General features: G+C 43.2%; 1 protein-coding gene across 4 annotated transcripts in view; it reads right to left on the reverse strand.

The window, feature by feature from the left end:
* Positions 1–21,858, reverse strand: part of smg1 (SMG1 nonsense mediated mRNA decay associated PI3K related kinase) — a 165,610-nt gene that overhangs the window by 6,331 nt on the left and 137,421 nt on the right. For all 4 annotated transcript variants that reach the window (XM_080207048.1, XM_080207051.1, XM_080207050.1 and 1 more), the window contains 4 exons: positions 16,703–16,914; positions 11,409–11,515; positions 9,419–9,598; positions 7,285–7,391 (listed from right to left, as the gene is read on the reverse strand). In XM_080207048.1, the coding sequence (XP_080063174.1) occupies positions 7,285–7,391; positions 9,419–9,598; positions 11,409–11,515; positions 16,703–16,914 (606 nt within the window). The remainder of the gene's footprint in view (positions 1–7,284; positions 7,392–9,418; positions 9,599–11,408; positions 11,516–16,702; positions 16,915–21,858) is intronic.

Consider the following 21,858-nt stretch of genomic DNA (forward strand, 5'->3'; position numbering starts at 1 on the left):
AACGCTGCAATTAGAACAAGTGCTTGATAAAAGGAGATTGGGTCAACCGAGCTTGTATTCACTGGAATTTAGAAGAATGAGGGGGGTCAAATTGACAAGTATTCGATTCTGATCGGGCTGGAGAGACCGGATGCAGGGATGTTATATCTTTTGGTGGGGGGGTGGTTCACAGTCTCAGGATACAGGTTAGGACAGAAATGAGGAGAAATTTCTTCACTCAGAGGATGGTGAACTTGCAGAATTCTCTACCACAGAAGGTTTGGAGGCCAGATCACTGAATATATTTATGAAGGAAACAGACAGGTTTTTAGAAGGTATCAAGGGGTATGAGGACAGCAAGGGATACGGTGTTGAGATAGATCAGCCATAATTGCGTTCACGGTGGAGCAGGCTTGAAGGTCCAAATGGCCAGCTCTTACTATTCTTTTCTATGTTTCTAAAAGAAAAACATAAGTACACAAATTAATGTGCTATTACAAAAGAACTGCTGAAGGTTCGTCAATGGAAACTGACTTGAATCAGAAAGTTAACAGAAAATTAACATGTATAATGGGGTGAATAAGATTGACTGAATCAACCAATTTAAAGAGACACATATCAAATTATCACCTGATCCTAAATGAGAAGATTTTAAATTTTGCAAACCTTACAAAAAGGGTGAACCATTTAAACTAAGCCAAATATGTCAAAGTCACTATTATGTCTTGAAGCAAGCACTTTGTGCAATAATTAAACATTGAATCTCAGAAGTGGTGTACTGTATTTTTCACAGTATTCTAAACTTGGAAGATATGCTGATTCAATTGTATTTTGCAATAATATTGAAAGAAGCACAACAGCTGATGTATCAAATCCCAATTGTGCGTTAACCATAAATACTAATTTTAGTTTGGTTTTTATACTTGATTTCTCTCCACGTGGCTGTGTACAGATCACAGCATTCATCATTGTTATCAGATTAGCTCCAGAACACACAGATTTTTGTCTTTCTGAAAAGGATAGCATTGTCTGGTACTTTCTGGATATTCATTCAGCAAAGCTAACTTTGGTCTTTGGGAATACTGAAAAAGTTGTCAAGAAAACAGAAGCTAATTTAAGATGAATAATTCTGCGCACCTGCAATACCAACATTTGCATTTGTAGCTTTAAACTCTTGGGAAACCAGGGCCCATCAGAGTAAGCTGGTGCGTAGAGAATGAGGGCTGAAGGAGAATTTAGTACAGGGAGTGTCTCAAATCTGACTATCTGAAAACCTGCAAGATCTGAAATGCAGCACTGACTCAGTCTCCAGGTTCCTGGTTTTGAGGCACTGGACCTGCAGATGCAATACAAGCAGTAGCAAATAACCTGATCCAAAAGAATGTCAAGAGCACAAGGAAATTTAGAATTTGCTTGCTACTGATATTGAGAGCATTTCACACAAAACTTAATCCGATTTCAAACTAATTGATTTAAGCCAAAGGCTTATACTGAAGACAGACATGGATTGTTAAACATTGCTGTTTCAATAGACCGATTCACTCTTGCTCAATTCATTCTATCCAAATCTGTAAATAACATGTGCCCTGGTTATATAACTTTCATTTTATTTGTTTTGGTGAGAGTGCTGCCAGCAGCGCCAGTATATATTGTTCATCCCCAGCCATCCTTAAAGATAGCAGTAAGAGCTGCTGCAGCCAGTGTAATGTAGGTACAGCCTTTGTTTTGTAGCAGTTTGATATAACTGAAATGCAAGATCATTTCAAAGCACATTTAATTTGATTTATTGTCACATGCATCAACATACAGTGAAAAGTACTGTTTTTTGCACACCATTCAAAGTATATTGTTCATAGAGAAGGAAAGGAGAGGGTGCAGAATGTAGTGTTACAGTCATAGCTAGAGTGTAGAGAAAGATCAACTTAATGCAAGGTAGGTCCATTCAAAAGTCTGACAGCAGCAGGGAAGAAGCTGCTCGAGTCGGTTGGTACACGACCTCAGACTTTTGCATCTTTTTCCTGAAGGTGGAATAGAGAACATCCGGGGTGTGTGGGGTTGTTAATTATGCTGGCTGCTTTGCTGAGGCAGCAGGAAGTGTAAACAGAGTCAACAGATGGGAGGTTGGTTTGCGTGATGGATTGGGCTACATTCACAATCCTTTAGTTCTTTGCAGTCTTGGGCACAGCAGGAGCCATACCAAGCTGTGATACAACCAGAAAGAATGCTTTCTATGGTGCATCTGTTAAAGTTAATGAGAGTCATAGCTAGCGTGCCAAATTTCCTTCGTCTTCTGAGAAAGTAGAGGTATTGGTGGGCTTTCTCAACTGTACTGTCAGCATGGGGGGACCAGGACAGGTTGTTGGTGATCTGGACACCTAAAAACTTGAAGCTCTCGACCCTTTCTACTTTGTCCCCATTGATGTAGGGGGTCATAGGTTCAAGGTGAGGGGGGCAAGGTTTAACACAGATGTCAGAGGGATGTATTTTACAGAGAGGATGGTGGGGGCCTGGAATGCACTGCCAAGCAAGGTGGTAGGGGCAGACTGTTTAAGACTATCTGGATAGCCACATGAAAAGATTGGGAATGGAGGGATACAAACGAATGGTCTAGTTGGACGCATGAGCAGTGCAGGCTTGGAGGGCCGAAGGGCCTGTTTCCTATGCTGTATTGTTCTTTGTAGACAGGGACATGTTCTCCTTTACGCTTCCTGAATTCGATGACAATCTCCTTCATTTTGTTGACACTGGGGGAGAGATTCCAGTTCACCAGATTCTCTCTCTCATTCTTGTACTCTGTCTTGTCATTGTTTGAGATCTGACCCACTATGGTGGTGTCGTCAGCAAACTTGAAAATTGAATTGGACAGGAATTTGGCCACACAGTAACAGGTGTATAAGGAGTATAGTAGGGGCTGAGAACTCAGCCTTATGGGGCACTGGTGTTGAGGATGATTATGGAGAAGGTGTTGTTACCTTTCCTTTCTGATTGTGGTCTGTGAGTTGGGAAGTTCAGGATCCAGTTGCAGAGGGAGGTGCCGGGGCCCAGGCCACAGAGTTTGGAGATGAGTTTCATGGGAATAATGGTGTTGAAGACTGAGCTGTAGTCAATAAATAGGAGCCTGACATAGGTATCCTTGTTATCTAGGTGTTCCAGGGTTGAGTGCAGGGCCAGGAAGATGGCATATGTTGTGGATCTGTTGCGGTGGTAGGCAAACTGTAGTAGATCCAGGTAGCCTGGAAGACTGGAATTGATTCGTGCTATGGCCAACCTTGCGAAGCACTTCATAATGATGGTTGTCAGAGGCACCAGCCGATAGTCATTAAGGCGCGTTGCTTGGCTTTTCTTTGGTACCGGGATGATGGTTATCTTCTTGAAGCAGATAGGGACATCAGATTGTTGTAAAGAGGGGTTGAAGATGTCTGTGAATACCCCCACCAGCTGGTCTGTGCATGATCTGAGTGCACGGCCAGGTACCCCATTGGAGGTGTAGGAGCCAGCGATTTTACATGCCTTCATCTTGTAGCCTTTTTTGTCTCGCAAATCTTGCCATAGTTGACAGGGCTAGCCTGGGACTCTAGCCTGGTCTGGTACTGTCTTTTGGCATCTTTGACGGATCTCCTTAGATCGTATCTGGCTTTCTTGTATAGATCAGTGTTGCCTGACTTGAACGCCTCAGACCTGGACTTCAGCAAGCAGTGGATATCCCCGTTCATCCATGGTTTTCCAGTTGGGGAACACACACATTTGCTTCTTCGGCACAAAGTCTCCTACACACTAATGAAGTCAGTTACTGTAGTGGTGTACTCGTTCAGGCTGGTCACAGTTTTTAAATACTGACCAGTCCACTGACTCCAAGCAGTCCTGTAGGAGATCATCTGATTCCTCAGACCAACATTTCATGACTCTGATGGATTCTCCTGCTTTGGTTTTTGCTTGTAAGCCGGGAGCAGGAGCACAGACTTGTGGTCTGATTTGCCAAAGTGTGGGTGGGCAGTAGAACATTAGGTGCGTCACTATTTGTGTTGCATTGCTGTGGGTCTGGAGTCACATGTAGGCCAGACCCAGTAAGGACAACAGATTTCCTTCTCTGAATTAGATGGATCTTTCTAACAATCCGGTAGTTCCATGATTATTAAGGAGACTGTTGGAACTTGTATGTCTCCAAAGCGTTAATCGGATCCTCAGAATTACTCACCCAGTAAGATACCATAATGCCATCCCCAGTAAAGAGATTGAGAAGGCAACATTCATTATTCACCTTCCTATCTTCAAAATCTACCCTCATGGAATACTTAGCAGAGGTATAGGATTCTTGCTCTGTATTTCAAGCCCTAGAGGCCGCAGGATCTCTTAGAAAATTTATTTCTCATCAGGATTATTGTATCTGCATGTTCAGACCCTCACACAGTTCACATCATACTCTGCCACTAATTAGTTGGACTCATGCTGAGCACGTCTTTATTGGTGTTCTTCTCCTGTATTCCTTGTTTACCAGTGCAAAAATTTATATCCACTGACCATCGCTCCATGTGTTTGCGCAAATGCCTTTCCTTAGTTAAAGTCAGACATAAAACTCCTTAATAATGATTCATTTTGGAGGATATAATTGCAGGGCCACTGGTAATTGCAGGTGTGTGAATGCTGATGCAAGGATATCTTGCAGCTCATCTGGACACTAGTTCTGAGTGGACGAGAGAGAGAGAGGTAAACGTGTGGTGCATGGGATTGGAGAGATTTGTGTTTATTTTTAGAATTAAACAGACCACTGTTTGCAACTAACAAATAAATTGTGATCTTGTACGGTTTTAGCTGAAAGGCATAGTGTTCCTCTAAATTCTAATGTCAGATTACATTTAGTTTGAGGTGTGCAGATTTGCTGGAAATCGTTTGCTGTTTACTCTCCCTCAGAGCAGAGTGAATTTCAGCAATTTAAAAAAAACAATTTAACTCAACGGTTCAGGTCAATTTCTGGATCTATCAGGGTCTTTTACTCTCGCTCATTTTTGACTGCAACACCTCTTGTCGATTTGAGAGTCAGGGTTTGTAATACTTCCTCCTCTTCCCCAACCATGATCTGATGAAGGGTCAGCAAGCACTCTAGTGGCTTTTGCTACCAAATAAACCTTTGGACTTTAACCTGGTGTTGTGAGACTTCTTACCTAGTTTAAGATAGGCATTTATATATGAGATATGTTGCTGGTTGTGATACTGGCTTCCCAAGTCTTTCCTTTTGGGCAGCTTGAAATGCAAGTATCCACACACAACCCACCAAAAACGTAGCAATGTTCCATTCTCCATGGAGATGTAACGCAGGCCCCTTGTACGTGACTGGCCATTGTCAGTTTGTTACATTGTGGGGTGTTTCCGAGCAATCGATTCAGCTGAAAGTGGATGTGCCGTGGAATTGTTGGTCTCTTTATTGACAAGGTCAGGAACCTCTGCTCTACAACATTGCGACAGAACATATCCAAAAACACAACTTTGCTTCTGCAGCTATACTAACATGCATTATTAAGCACTCTTTAGCTTTCCTGCGTTATAAAGATGCTCCAAGAATTATACTGTTTGTTCTTTCTGATCCATTTTATCCATCTCCCACAGATTTTCATTAATGCACAAGTATATCAAATACCAAGATGCTCACGTTAACTTTCCACAGGGAAACACCTGTCACTTTATACCCCCAACCCCCACAAGGCGCAACTAAAATTAAGAATGTAACACATACAAATATCACTTTAACTCAGCACCTTGCTCTTATGAGCACGTCTTTCCTTGGCCTTCTGCAATGTTCCAGTGAAACCCAGTGCAAGCTAGAGGAAGCAGCATTTCACCTTCTGATTAGACACGTTACAGCCCTCAGCACCGAGTTTAACAACTTTAGACTGAGCTTTCGCCTCCATCTTAAATCCTTTAAAGTTCCCATACATTTACTGTCTTAAAGAGTGGTTCGATAGCCCCACTAGACCAAGCCTGTGGCAGGTGGTGGTGAGGAAACCAACAAGAGGAAAAAACTTACTTGACTTGATCCTCAGCAACCTGCCTGCCACAGATACATCTGTCAATGACAATACTGGTAGAAGTGACTACTGCATAGACCTTGTGGAGACAGTCTTGCCTTCGCATTGAGAACACCCTCCTTCATACGGCGTGGCACTAACACTGTGCTAAAGGAGATAAACTTTGATTCGATCTAGCAGCTCAAAACTGGTCATCCATGAGGGACTGTGGGCCATAAGCAGCAGCAGAATTGTACTCGACCACAATCTGTAACCTCTGCCTGGCGTAACCCCCGCTCTACCATTACCACCAAGCCAGGGGATCGACCCTGGTTCAATGCTGAATGGGCGTGGAGATGCCAGGAGCAGCACCAGGCATACCTCAAAATGAGGTGTCAGCCAGGTGAAGCTGCAACATTGCAATGCCGGTGTGTCAAACGGCATAAACAGCAAGTGACAGAGCTGAGCGATTCCACAAGCAACAGGTCAGATCTAAGATCTGCAGTCCTGCCACGCCCAATTGTGAATGATGGTGGACAATTAAACAACAGCCAAGGAACCTCTTAAATCTATTTCTTCAACCAGGTTTTTGCTCATGGCCCTGTACTTTATTATTTGATGTCCATTTCTTTTGTCATGATTATTGGGTTGGCTTCAATTTTAAAAGCAGTAAATGTGAAAACAGCAGTCACCATACTCTGGATAGAATAGAATCACAGGAAGGAGATCATTTGGCTTACTGCTGGCTTTTTCTTGTCCTATTTCCCCCTTCCCATTCCCTACCCAACAGCTCAGCAGGTTTATTTCTTTTCAGATAACATTCCGATTCTCTCTTGAAACCCTTGGTTGATCCTGCCTCTAGCACACAAACAGTGCATCCCACATCCTACACACTCACTGAATTTAAAGTTTTTCTTAGGTCACCATTGCCTATTTTGCCAATTACTTTAACTCGATGTTCTCAACCTTTCAACAAATGGGAACAGTTTCAAAGAACAAAGAAAATTACAGCACAGGAACAGGCCCTTTGGCCCTCCAAACCTGCACTGACCATGCTGTCCAACTGAACTAAAACCCCCTAAAAGAACAGATATTCAACAGTGCAGGTGGAGTTTCCTCCAAACCCCTTATGATTCTGAATACTTCTCTCAAATCACCTCAGTCTTTTTCTCATCAATAGAAACCAGAAAGAGGAGAACAATCCCAGCTTTTCCAATCTCTCGATGTAACTGAAGCCCTTCATCCTCTGCTTTCTATAAAAACACAGGTGGTCATTAAAAACAAGCACGTCATGACAGCTTTGTACCTGTTCAGCAACAGTCATCCTCCTGTTGGGATCCACATCTCTACCTTCCAACTTGGCCTTCACTCTTTTCCACACACTAACAGCATAGGAATTCCGTTCCTGAACGGCTGAAAGCAAAAAGATGTGCCTTTAATTTTCATAAAATACACGTCATGTAGTAAGTACAACAAAGATTAAAGGAATAAAGAGAAAAGCTGGAAATATGCAGACTAGACCTGTGTATTTGAGGAAGGGCAGTGAATCAGAGTGCACGAGTGTTAACATTTCAGATTGAGACTCTTCATCAGCTCATGGACCTGAAACTTTAACACTGCTTCACTCCCCAGAGACTCCCAGACCCACCAAGTGTTTGCAGCATTGTTTTTGTTTCAGATATTTAGCATCAGCAGCATTTTGAGATTAAAGGCAGTTCATAAGAAAGTACAAAAATCTGCACTAGTTTCAAATATCACTAAAGTGGAACCAGTTTGTGGACAATCAGCATAAAATTCACAAATGGCAAGATCACACAAATAATGAGAAAATAACCAATTAATCAGCTGAGATTAGCTTCCTCTCCTTGAGTAGGGCCACTTTTATACCCAGACAAAAAGGCAAGGTCTGGATTTCATATCTCACCCTAAAATTGGCACTTTGGACAATCGTGCAGACTTCAGTATTATAATAAAACATCAACCCAGATTTTATGTTCAAGTCCTGCAATTTGGACTCATGAGCTCTGGACTCAAGTCTCACAGAAAACCCTTTGAATTTGCATACCATGAACTAATACATAGAAATTTGATCTATTATGTAAATGCAATCAATAAAGCTAGTCAAATATCAGTTTGTGTTAAATTAAGGCATTTATGGCAATTTATCCAGTTCGTAGCACATCATAATATAACCGAGAACCAGGCGGAATACAGAAAGTTCAGAGGGAAAGTGAACAAACAAAAGAAAGAACCAGAGTACAGCAGAGACTAGCAGCTAACAAAGGAGAAAATCCTCTATAAACATAACCAGTAATAAAGGTGCTGAAAGGAGTGGGAGCGATTAGGGCAATTACACCATTGAGCAGGGGGAGCTTGGCTGAGATAGTGTGTGTTTTGCAGCTGTCTTTTCCAAGGAAGGAGATGCTGCCTCCCAGTCAGAGTAAGAGGAGTGGGAGAGATAACGGATAGGCTAAAATTGATAAAAAGAGGTGGTAATAGTGAAGCTGGCTGTACGTAAAGTTTACGAGATACATCCAAGCTCAGAAGGAAGGATGGAAATTGTGGAAGCTCGCTGGTGATCTTTCAATCCTCCTCAGATACAGGGGTAGAGCCATAGAATTGGAAAAATCTCAAATCTTCTGCCCCTGTTCAAAAAGGGGTGCAAGGAAAAGCACAGCAAGTGTAGGCCAACCAAAGGAAGGCTGAAATTAACAGTCATTTAGACGAATAATTAAGAAAAGCCATAGGTTTGAGGGCAAAGCAGTTTTAATGAAATTGCTCTAGTTGTAACAATATGACACATAGAGTGCCAAAAGGCATTTGATAAAGTACACCACATTACACTTGTCAAAGCTGACAAAATAGGCGGTACGGCAGCATGGTGGTTAGGTCAGCTGCCTCAGTGCTAGGAACACAGATTTGATTCTGGCCTTAGGTGACTGTGTGCACATTCTCCCCATGTCTGCACGGGTTTCCTCTGGGTGTCCTGGTTTCCTCCCACAGAGCAAAGATGCGCTGGTTAGGTGAATTGGCCATGCTAAAATGACTGGGATTACGGGGATGGGGGAGGTTGAACCTGGGTAAGGTGCTCTTTGGAGAGTCAGCGCAGACTCGATGGGCCGAATGGCATGTTTCTAGTCAAGTAGCAGGATGGACTGGCTCATTGACAGATGGTTATTTTTCAGAAATCAGCAAGTTATAAAACAGGGTTGCTCAGGGGTCAATGTTAGATCTGACAGTACAGTGGAGGCAGATTTCAATTGTGGTTTTCAAAAGGGAATATGATAGTTGTCTTTAGAATACAGGATACGGGGCAACAGCAGTGGAGTGAGAATGGGGGAGTTGTGCCTGCAGTAAGCTGACATGGACACAGCAGACTCCTGTGTTATGATGACTTTATGCTTACTTTGTTAAGTACTGGACACAGACATACAACTTACCTTTCCCAGTCTTGGGGTCTCTTGCTGCCTTCTTAGGACTTGGAGCAACATTCTTCCCCAGCCCTATAGCTGTGCCTGGAGGAGTGTTTGCTGAAGCAGCAAGGTTTCTCTGAGCCATTTTCCGTGCATTCTGTGACATAACTTCTGGTTGTGTCTTTTGAGTTGTACTGCTGCGAACAGCTGCAAGGAGAACAAGTATTGGTTACATGAAACAATCCCACGCTACCAGACTTGTGTAGAAAGGGAGAGGATTTTGGGAAACAGAATGGCACACTGTTCTTTCACTTCTGAGAGAAAGAACAAACAAAATTACAGCACAGAAACAGGCCCTTCGCCCCCACCCCCCCCCCACCCCAACCACCCAAAGCCTGCATCAACCATGCTGCCCAACTTAACTAAAAAACCCCTATCCTTCCCGGGACCATATCCCTCTATTCCCATCCTATTCATGTACTTGTCAAGATGCCCCTTAAAAGTCACTACCATATCTGCGTCCACCACCTTCCCCCGGCAGTGAGTTCCAGGCACCCACTACTCTGTATAAGAAATCTGCCTTGTACATCTCCTTTAAACCTTGCCTTTCGCACCTTAAACCTGTGCCCCCTAGTAATTAACTCTTCCACCCTGGGGAAAAAGCTTCTGAGATCCAGACCTCGGTTCTAATGCAGCCTAGATAGATGAAAAGTTTCAACTTTCTGCAGGGTTTGAGGATAATGAGCTCATGCAGACACAACTCTGTTCCAAATAGGTCCCCATTCAACAATTAAGGGGTAAGACAATAATCTACTGGCAATGTCACTGGACTAAATCTAGCAGCTCAGGCTTTTGAGAAGATAGGTTCTGGTATGTGGATTCAAATCCCACCAGGGCAGCTGGTGGAATTACAATTCAATTAATAAATCTGGATTTGAAAGCTCATCTCAGTAATGCTGACTATGAAATGATCATCGACTGATGATAAAAACCCATTTGTTTCACTGATGTCCTTTAGGGAAGGAAATCTGCCCACCTTACCCAGTCTGGCCTACATGTGACTCCAGAGACACAGCAATGTGGCTCTTCACTGGCCTTAAACGGTCGTGCTAGTGATTCATTCACAGGTCAATAGGGATGAGCCACAAATACTGGCTTGGCCAGCAAAATCCACATCCCATACACAAATAAACGAAAATAAAACTGTCTAAAATACAAATTGACCGGGACTTTTCTCTCTGGAGTGTAGGAGGCTGAGGGGTGACTTTATAGTGATCTATAAAATAATGCAGGGCACAGATCAGCTAGATAGTCAATATCTTTCCCCAAAGGTAGGGGAGTCTAAACCTATGCCTTCTAGTTTTAAAGTGAGAGGGGAGAGATATAAAAGTGACCAGAGGGGTAATTTTTTTCACACAGAGGGTGGTGTCTGGAACAAATTGCCAGAGGTAGTAGTAGAGGCAGGTACAATTTTATGTTTTAAAAAGCATTTAGATAGTTACATGGGTACAATGGGTATAGCAGTATATGGGCCAAATATGGGCAATTGGGATTACCTTAGGGCTTTTTCTAAAAAAAGGACGGCATGGACAAGTTGGCCGAAGGGTCTGTTTCCATGCTGTAAACCTCTGACTATACGATCACTTATTACAACCACCTGTGGTTATGAAAAATCAGTACTCTATTTCAATAGTCAGACTTTTTTTTTCTGTGTACAAGACACAATTCTATTTATTTATCAAAAAGAGAGGCTCGATTCATTTAATAGCTTACTGCTTATGATACTGTTTCTCACACAAAAACAAGTCAATGGCTGACTTGGTTAATAGTAAAAGTGACAATCTAAAGTGTTTTTTTTATATTTAAACTGAAACATATTTGACATCTGTATTTGTTTGCAATATTTAGCAAGCATGACTTGTGATTTAAGAACTTCTCAATGCAAGAGGCAGCTCTTCTTTAGGAAAAGAAAGTGGATGGTTGCAGACTCAGCATTAAGCTGAACATAAACGTTTACCTGCAGCAAAACTGGGCTGAAATGCAGAGGCAGAGGTTGGGCTTGAACACTCATTAGATTTATCTGTGACCAATGGAGATGCAAAGCTGACAAGATCGTTGTAGACGCTGAAAGATAAGAGCCAGAGTTATAAACGAAAACAGAACAAAATCAGTCTGATAGGAATCATGTTTATCACTGAACTAACGTATGGCTCCCTTAGATCAAATTAACTATGTAATCTCCAATCAAACTGTGTGGATTGGGGTTATAATGTACACTTTTCTAGCATCCTGCTTTTTATTACTGTGTACAGTGTATTTGAAATGTAATATCTCATCAGGTTTGAATCTTTCTTCCTTTTGCTCTTTTCTGAAGGCATATGATCACAGAGGAATGACTAAGTCATCAGTTACTGGTGCATTGTCCATTCTTCATACATTTGGCTAAACAGATTTCAGCAAACAGGAAGAGGAGAACGCAGCCACGCTGAACCCTGGTGCCCAATCAAGCACATTTCTCCCACCAACCTCCCAGCTCAGGGAGGCCAACATTGGTGCCATGGTCGAGATCAACCAACTGTGCAGGGGTCAGGGATCAAACGGGGAATCTTACTGACCCATGCCGTTCAGTGTTACAACAGCTGGTGCCGGTAGCACAGTGGTTAGCACTGCTATGTCTCAGCGCCAGGAACCTGGGTTCAATTCTGACTTGAGTGACTGTCTGTGTGGAGCTTGCATGTTGTGTGTCTGTGTGGGTTTGCTCCAAGTGCTCCTGTTTCCTCCCACAGCCCGAAAGATGTATAAGAACATAAGAAATAGGAGCAGGAGTAGGCCATCTAGCCCTTCGAGCCTGCCCCGCCATTCAATAAGATCACGGCTGATCTGAAGTGGCTCAGTTCCACTTTCCTGCTGTCTCCCCATAACCCTTAATCCCCTTGCCTACCAAAAACCTATCTACCCGCGTCTTAAATATATTTAGCGAGGTAGCCTCCATCACTTCAACGGGCAGAGAATTCCAGAGATTCACCACCCTTTGAGTGAAGAAGTTCCTCCTCAACTCTGTTCTAAACTGCACCCCCCCTTATCTTGAGGCTGTGCCCGCTAGTCCTGCTGTCCTTTGAGCGGGAAGAACCTCTCCACCTCTACCCTATCCATCCCTTTCATCATCTTATGCGTCTCAATGAGATCCCTCCTCATCCTTCTAAACTCTAACAAGTACAAGCCCAGTCTATTATGCCTCTCTTCATAGCTCAACCCCCTCAACTCCGGTATCAGCCTAGTGAACCTCCTCTGCACTCCCTCCATGGCCAAAATATCCTTGCGTAAGTGCGGCGACCAAAACTGCACACAGTACTCCAGCTGCGGCCTCACCAGTGCCCTATACAGCTGCAGCAAGACCTCCCTACTTTTATATTCAATCCCCCTCGCTATGAAGGCCAGCATCCCATTTGCCTTCCTGACCACCTGCTGCACCTGTAGGCTGGGTTTTTGCGACTCACGCACAAGGACGCCCAGGTCCCTCTGCACCGTAGCATGCTGCAGCTTTTTGCCCTGTAAGTAGTAGTCCTTCCTACTATTATTCCTACCAAAGTGGAAAACCTCATACTTGCCAACATTGTGTTCCATCTGTCAGGTCCTCGCCCACTCACTCAGCCTATCTAGATCCCTCTGCAGATTTTCTACACCCTCCGCACAATTTGCTGTTCCACTTATCTTTGTGTCACCAGCAAATTTCGACACCCTCCTCCAGATCATCTACATAAATGGTAAATAGCTGAGGCCCTAGCACCGATCCCTGCGGCACTCCACTAGTCACCAACCGCCAATCCGAATAGCACCCATTGACACCCACTCTCTGCCTCCTATTTGACAGCCAATCCCCTATCCACGCTAACACCTTACCCCCAACTCCATGCCCCCTAACCTTCTGTAACAACCTTTTGCACGGCACCTTATCAAACACCTTCTGAAAATCGAGAAACACCACATCCACCGGTTCCCCTCCATCCACCGCACTAGACACATCCTCATAGAATTCCAATAAATTCGTCAGACACGACTTCCCCTTAACGAATCCGTGCTGCGTCTGCTCTAACAATTCTTCACAAGATGCCTCGCTATTTCCTCTTTGATTACGGATTCAAGCATTTTTCCTACAACAGACGTTAAACTAACCAGCCTATAATTCCCTGCCTTTTGCCTGCTACCCTTTTTAAACAGCAGTGTAACATTAGCCATTTTTCAATCTTCCGGCACTTGCCCAGAATCCAGCGAGGTTTGGAAAATAATCACTAAGGCATCCACTATCACCTCCGCCGTTTCCTTCAGAACCCTTGGACGCATTCCATCTGGTCCCATCTGGACTTGTCCACCATAGAACATAGAACATTACAGCGCAGGACAGGCCCTTCGGCCCACGGTGTTGCGCCGACCAGTTAAAAAACAATGACCCTCTAATCTAAACCAATCCCTTTCCATCCATAAACCTATCCACGGATCTCTTAAACGCCCCCAAACTAGGCGCATTTACAACTGCAGCAGGCAGGGCATTCCAATCCCTCACCACCCTCTGGGTAAAGAACCTACCCCTGACATCCGTCCTATAACTACCCCCCCTTAATTTAAAGCTATGTCCCCTCGTGCTAGCTTTCTCCATCCGAGGAAAAAGGCTATCACTGTCCACCCTATCTAAACCTCTAATCATCTTATATGTTTCAATAAGATCCCCTCTTAGCCGCTGCCTTTCTAACGAAAACAACCCCAAATCCCTCAGTCTCTCCTCATAGGACCTCCCCTCCATACCAGGCAACATCCTGGTAAACCTCCTCTGCACCCTCTCCAAAGCCTCCACATCCTTCCTGTAATGTGGGGACCAGAACTGCACACAATACTCCAAGTGCGGCCGCACCAGAGTTGTGTACAGTTGCAACATGACGCTGCGACTCCTAAATTCAATCCCCCTACCAATAAACGCCAAGACACTGTATGCCTTCTTAACAACCTTATCTACTTGATTCCCAACTTTCAGGGATCTATGTACACATACACCTAGATCCCTCTGTTCATCCACACTATTCAGAGTCCTCCCGTTAGCCCTATACTCGACACATCTGTTATTCCTGCCAAAGTGAATTACCTCACACTTCTCCGTATTAAACTCCATCCGCCACCTCTCGGCCCAGCTCTGCAACCTGTCCAAGTCTTCCTGCAAACTATGACACCCTTCCTCACTATCTACCACACCTCCGACTTTGGTGTCATCAGCAAATTTACTAATCCACCCAACTATACCCTCATCCAGATCATTAATAAAAATTACAAACAGCAGTGGCCCCAAAACAGATCCCTGAGGCACACCACTCGTAACTGAACTCCATGACGAATACTTACCATCAACCACCACCCTCTGTCTCCTATCTGCTTGCCAATTCCTGATCCAATTACCTAGATTACCCCCAATCCCATACATCTGCATTTTCTGCAGAAGCCTTCCATGGTGAACCTTATCAAACACCTTACTAAAATCCATATATACCATGTCAACTGCCTTACCCCCATCCACCTCTTTGGTCACTTTCTCAAAAAACTCAATATGGTTAGTAAGGCACGACCTACCCGCTACAAAACCATGCTGACTATCTCCAATCAATTCATTACTCTCCAAATAACTATAAATCCTATCCCTAATAACCATCAGTCCCACTAGTCTGTCAAGCACTACCTCTCTAGTAACAATGATCTCATTCAGGCCCTCCACTCCTACCATCTTTCCATCGTTAACACCCGGCAAACTATTCGCGTCCTCCTCCGTGAAGACCGAAGCAAAAAAACTTATTCAAGGCCTCAGCCATTTCCTCATCCCCCACCACTAAATCCCCCCTCTCATCCTCTAAGGGTCCAACATTCACCCTAGCCAGCTTCCTCCTTTTTATATATTTATAAATTATAAATCCAATGTATGGATTAAGTTGACTGGCCATGTTAAATTGCCCCTTGTCAGGGGAATTAGCAGGATAAATACAAGGGGCTACAGGGATACAGTCTGGATTGGACTGTTGTCGGAATGTCACACTGTAGGGATTCTATGATTTATCCATGAGATTGGATTATAGTACAATCAGACATACAAACAATGGATTAATGCATTCCCTACAAGTTTTATTTCTACAGAGTTTGAAGAACATTTTTAAACCCTCACTTAATTTGAACTAGATAAACCATCTCAGTGGGAAGAAAAGGTGTTATGAAATTTATTTTCTGGAAGAAATATCCTTATCCATCTGGCACATGCATCAAAATAGATAGGGTGTGCTTTCTCCATAACCTCAACACATTAAAATTGAACGAAAGAAATATTTGGGGCAGCAACCTACAATTTCCCTTTATTTACCCCCAACAAATGTGGCTTCCTGCTGGAATGTTTAGAGTTACAAAACGTTCCCTTATACATGTGTATCTGAAGGAGGCGAGGACAGGCTGTGTTTGATTTCCCAAGGTTGAATAGACTGAAGGTTAAATGTCAATGCTCTATAATGTGGAATTGCTGTTATGGGTGAGGTGGACTGTGGACATACACTGAACTAAAATTAGATCACCACATTCAGGAGAGATGGGGTAAAGTTTAAAAAAAGGTAAATTATGGGCAGGTGCAGTCCCAATTTTGGACCAAGGTTCAGTGTGCAACATAAAAACTGTAGGGAAATTTATTAGTACTAATTGTTCAATCTTTTCCGACTTGTAGTTAGACTCTTATCTGACATGTCAATACAAATTTAGAATACCAGTTTACTGAAGCATTTAACGTTATCCCAAGGCTTGGTGCAATGGAGTACTCTGAACTGTTGTGTGCAAGGCTGCACACAAGCTGTTTGTTACAAACGACCATGCAGGTGGAATTGTGCAAAATTATTTGTTTAAATGGACCAGCTGTGAACTGCAAAAAAAAATGAGGATATATTAGGAGCAAGGTCTTAGTCCCCATATTATGGGAGCAAAAGCACCAAATAAATGGTTTCAAATGCATAGAACAATTTACATTGATATAAATATCTTTGCAATCATTTACTTATGCAACACAAGCACAAACTGATTCATGTTGTGTTGTGACAGTGACCTACGGAAGGCAATACACAAGTTGTTGTAAATCTTAATTTCACATACATCCTCAGAAAATTAGCATATGTTCCAATTGTTAATTTAATGTTTAATGCTAGCTTTAAAGGACATTTCCTTTAAAACCTTCACCAGAGATGCAAGAAACCAAAATGTCAAAGGAAGCTGGTTAACCTGCAATAATTGTAATATCTTCCTTACTTTAGGCTCTGAGATTTCATTTCTTTCAGAGTTGGTGTAATCTCCTGTAGCATTTCGACATGTTCCTGACTTCGGACCTGCCCCATGGCCTGCACTATTGTGAACAGCACAGTTTGGATATTATCCTGCCAAGACTTGTATTCAGCTAAAAACTGTCGCACACTGTCTTCATAGGGGACATCTTCATTGTCTCCCAGAGCTGCTTCTTCATCCTTTCAAGGTGAGGAGATATCAAAAATGAGAGAATATATTTTCTTTTTACAAGAGAGAGTATCTATGTTAGAAACATTGACACCAGTTCCAATTAATTATACAGCACAACTAACACCATTTATCAATATAACTGCAATGGCTCATCACTTCAGGAATCCATTGTGTTTTACAACACAATGGAGCAGCTACTGCGGGTCTGTGATAGGTATGTCCCTGTCAGGCAAGGAGGAATTGGTAGGGCTAGGGAACCGTGGTGCACAAAAAAAGTTGATTTGTTGGTTAGGAAGAAGAAGGAGGCTTATGTTCGGATGAGGCTTGAGGGCTCGGGTAGTGCAGTAGAAAGCTTTAGATTGGCTAGGAGGGAGTTGAAGAGGGAGTTAAGAAGGGCTAGAAGAGGGCATGAGATGACTTTGGCTGATAGGATTAAGGAGAATCCTAAGGCGTTCTATAGGTATGTCAAGAACAGAAGGTTGGTTAGGGCAAGATTAGGGCCAGTTACAGACAGTAGGGGGAAGTTGTGTGTGGAACCGGAAGAGATTGGAGAGGCATTGAACCATTATTTCTCTTCGGTGTTCACGCAGGACGATATGAATGTAGCTGAGGAGGTCACTGGGGTGAAGGGGTGTAAAATAGAAAGTATTGCAGTTGATACAGAGGATGTGTTGGATATTCTAGAAGGGTTGAAAATAGATAAGTCCCCTGGTCCAGACGGGATTTACCCTAGGATTCTATGGGAGGCAAGAGAGGTGATTGCAGAGCCACTGGCTCTGATCTTCAGGTCGTCGTTGGTCTCTGGTATAGTACCGGAAGATTGGAGGACAGCGAATGTTGTCCCATTGTTTAAGAAGGGGAACAGAGACTTCCCTGGGAATTATAGACCAGTGAGTCTTACTTCTGTAGTGGGCAAGGTTTTAGAAAGAATTATTAGGGATAGGATTTATAGTTATTTGGAGAGTAATGAATTGATTAGAGATAGCCAGCATGGTTTTGTAGCGGGAAGGTCGTGCCTTACTAACCTTATTGAGTTCTTTGAGAAGGTGACCAAAGAGGTGGATAGGGGTAAGGCAGTAGACGTGGTATATATGGATTTTAGTAAGGCGTTTGATAAGGTTCACCATGGTATGCTTCTGCAGAAAATGCAGATGTATGGGATTGGTGGTAATTTAGGTACTTGGATTAGGAATTGGTTAGCGGATAGGAGACAGAGGGTGGTGGTTGATGGTAATTATTCATCATGGAGTTCGGTTACGAGTGGTGTGCCTCAGGGATCTGTTTTGGGGCCACTGCTGTTTGTAATCTTTATTAATGATCTGGATGAGGGTATAGTTGGGTGGATTAGTAAGTTTGCTGATGACACCAAAGTCGGAGGTGTGGTAGATTGTGAGGAAGGGTGTCGAAGTTTGCAGGGTGACTTGGACAGGTTGCAGAGCTGGGCCGCGAGGTGGCGGATGGAATTTAATGCGGAGAAGTGTGAGGTAATCCATTTTGGTAGGAATAACAGATGTGTTGAGTATAGGGCTAATGGGAGGACTTTGAATAGAGTGGAGGAGCAGAGGGATCTAGGTGTATGTGTACATAGATCCCTGAAAGTTGGGAATCAAGTAGATAAGGTTGTTAAGAAGGCGTACGGTGTCTTGGCGTTTATTGGTAGGGGGATTGAATTTAGGAGTCGCAGCGTCATGTTGCAACTGTACACAACTCTGGTGCGGCCGCACTTGGAGTACTGTGTGCAGTTCTGGTCCCCACATTACAGGAAGGATGTGGAGGCTTTGGAGAGGGTGCAGAGGACGTTTACCAGGATGTTGCCTGGTATGCAGGGGAGGTCCTATGAGGAGAGACTGAGGGATTTGGGGTTGTTTTCACTGGAAAGAAGGTGGCTAAGAGGGGATCTTATAGAAACATATAAGATGATTAGAGGTTTAGATAGGGTGGATGGTGATAGCCTGTTTCCTCGGATGGAGAAAGCTAGCACGAGGGGGCATGGCTTTAAATTAAGGGGGGGTAGTTATAGGACGGATGTCAGGGGCAGGTTCTTTACCCAGAGGGTGGTGAGGGACTGGAATGCCCTGCCTGCTGCAGTTGTAAATGCGCCTAGTTTGGGGGCGTTTAAGAGATTGGTGGATAGGTTTATGGACGAAAAGGGATTGGTTTAGATTAGTGGGTCAATGTTTTTTTTTAAAAATAAGACTGGTCGGCGCAACATTGTGGGCCGAAGGGCCTGTTCCGCGCTGTAATGTTCTATGTTCTATGCCGTGAAACCTTAATTTTAATAAAATGACAGGAATGGAAACATACATTTAACATCAAGTTTTTAAAGGAGGTTTCTCTGGAGATTAGGTGGCCACCAGTTGGCTGCACATGTGGACTCCAGAGATGAAAGCACGTTCAAGTCTTCAGATTAAAAGAAGCGAATTCGCCATTCTCTGACAGCCACAATTTGGCACGTAGAATTAGCGACAGTAACCTCAGTCCAATTCATCAATATCAAACATCCACCCATAAGCACAAAACTGTTATCACTCATTACAGGTGTTGATCATAGTCACATCACTGAACTAGCAATCCAGAACACAGGGTTCTGGGGACCCAGGTTCGAATCACACCACAGTAGATAGTGAAATTTGAACTCAGAAAAAAAAATCTGGAATTAGAAGTCTAATGACGACCATGAAACCACTGTCAATCATAATTACAGCATCATAGTGGTTAGCACTGCTGCCTCACAGCACCAGGGACCCAGGTTCGATTCTCGGCTTGAATCACTGTCTGCCTAGTGTTTACACTCACTTTGTCTGTGTGGGTTTCCTCCTCACAGCCCAAAGACCTGCAGGTTAAGTGCACTGCCCATGCTAAATTCTTCCTCAGTGTACCCGAGCAGGCACTGATGTGGGGCGACTAGGGGATTTTCACAGCAACTTCAGTACAATGTGAATGTAAGCCTACCTGTGACTAATAAATAAACTTTAATTTTTAAAAACCCATTTGGTCACTAATGTCCCTTTAAAGGAAGGAAATCTGCCACCCTGATCTAGTCTGGCCTACATGCGACTCCATATCCACAGCAGTGTGGTTGACCATGAAATGGCTTAATTGAAAGGCAATTAGGGATGGATAATAAATGCCCTGCCAGCTACATGCACACTCCACAACAAGTATTAAAAATAGTTTTTAGATGCCAAATCACAAACAACCTGTCTTGATTCCCCCATGTTGACACTATAGTTAAGAAAGCCCACCAACGCCTCTACTGTTTCAGAAGACAAAGGAAATCTGGCATGTCAGCTATGACTCACCAATTTTTACAGATGCACCATAGAAACTATTCTTTCTCTTGCTCTGACCAAGACCACAAGAAACTACAAAAGGGTCATGAACGAAGCCCAGTCCATCATGTAAACCAGTCTTCCACGCATTGATTCTGTTTACACTTCCCGCTGCCTTGGAAAAGCAGCCAGCATTAGTAAGGACCTCATGCACCCCGCACGTTCTCTCTTTCACCTTCTTCCATTGGGAAGAAGATATAAAAGTCTGAGGTCACGTACCAACAGACTCAAGAACAGCTTCTTCCCTGCTGCTGTCAGACTTTTGAATGGACCTACCTTGCATTAAGTTGATCTGTCTCTACATCCTAGTTATAACTGTAACCCTACATTCTGCACTCTCTTCTTTCCTTGTCTACGAATGGTATACTTTGTCTGTATTGTGCACAAGAAATAATACTTTTCCATCTATATTAATACATGACAATAAATCAAATCAAAAAAGTGTATGGACCAGGACGGTCTATGGACCTGTGCAGGGTTAGCTGATCTCAACTTGGGCAATGATGAGTTGGCACAATTGGCCTTAGAAATCAGCTTTCCAGATCCACACCAGTGTCCAGTAATCTTGGCAGAACAGCATGCGAGTAACAGTTTGCTGTAGACTAACTGCCCAAACTAATACTGCCCTCGCGTGACTGAAACCTGTGTAATTCAGTCCCATTCAAAAACATGTTCCTCATTTGTGACATTTCGCAGGAATGCAACCCATCGCAAGCCACAGGACTATACTGTACTCTGGTTCCTGAAGGATTGGGCAGTGCAGCTGTTATATCTATGCTGAAGTTATGTTAACACTGCCACTTTGATCATTTGTGCTCCAGTGTTTGGCAGGACTGGGGTGACAGCAGACCTTTGGGCTACAACTTATCAATTTAGTTGGACAAGAATGTGATGCAAATTCCAACAAAATGAGACGCATTGGCCCAAGAAAGATGGTATTGAGAGCAATTATATTTCAGTCAGTCTTTGGGAAGAATCCCACCTTTGTTACATCCGTATGAAGCTAGTGTTTTTTCATTTTCCATAAACCCAATCTGAATTTTGAAAATCTATTACTCTGCATTGAGAAAAATCCTCTTTCGGAATTCACTCGATGTTCTAATCTGGATTTGCTGATGGATATGGGTGGCACAGGCAAACAATGCAAGCTGTGTGTTCTGGCCACTGTGGGTAAGCTAATGCAATCCCAAAATCAACTACTACCACTCACTGAGGCAAAGTGGTTTGCAACAATTTAATTGAGAAAAAAACGCTTACTTGATTTGTCCAAGAACACATGCAAATGCTGTCTAACGAAGTAAAAGAATTCAAGCCACTTTCAGAAATAGAGCAATTGGAAAAGGTGTAAAATTTAAATTATCAGCACAACTTCTGTATATTACCAAACTCTTAAGGGCCGTAGTTTTGATTTGTCACATGTATTAGCGTAGTGAGAAGTATCATTTCCTGCGCACTATATAGACAAACTATACCATTCATACAGAAGGAAACGAAGGAGTGCAGAACGTAGCATTACAGTCATAGCTAGGATGTAGAGAAAGAGCTACTTAATATGAGATAGGTCCATTCAAAAGTCTGATAACATTAGGGAAGAAGCTGTTCTCGAGTTGGAAGGTATGT

The sequence above is a fragment of the Carcharhinus amblyrhynchos genome, chromosome 18 (genome assembly GCF_965287045.1).
Source record: "Carcharhinus amblyrhynchos chromosome 18, sCarAmb.v2.hapA, whole genome shotgun sequence".
Lineage (NCBI taxonomy): Eukaryota > Metazoa > Chordata > Chondrichthyes > Carcharhiniformes > Carcharhinidae > Carcharhinus > Carcharhinus amblyrhynchos.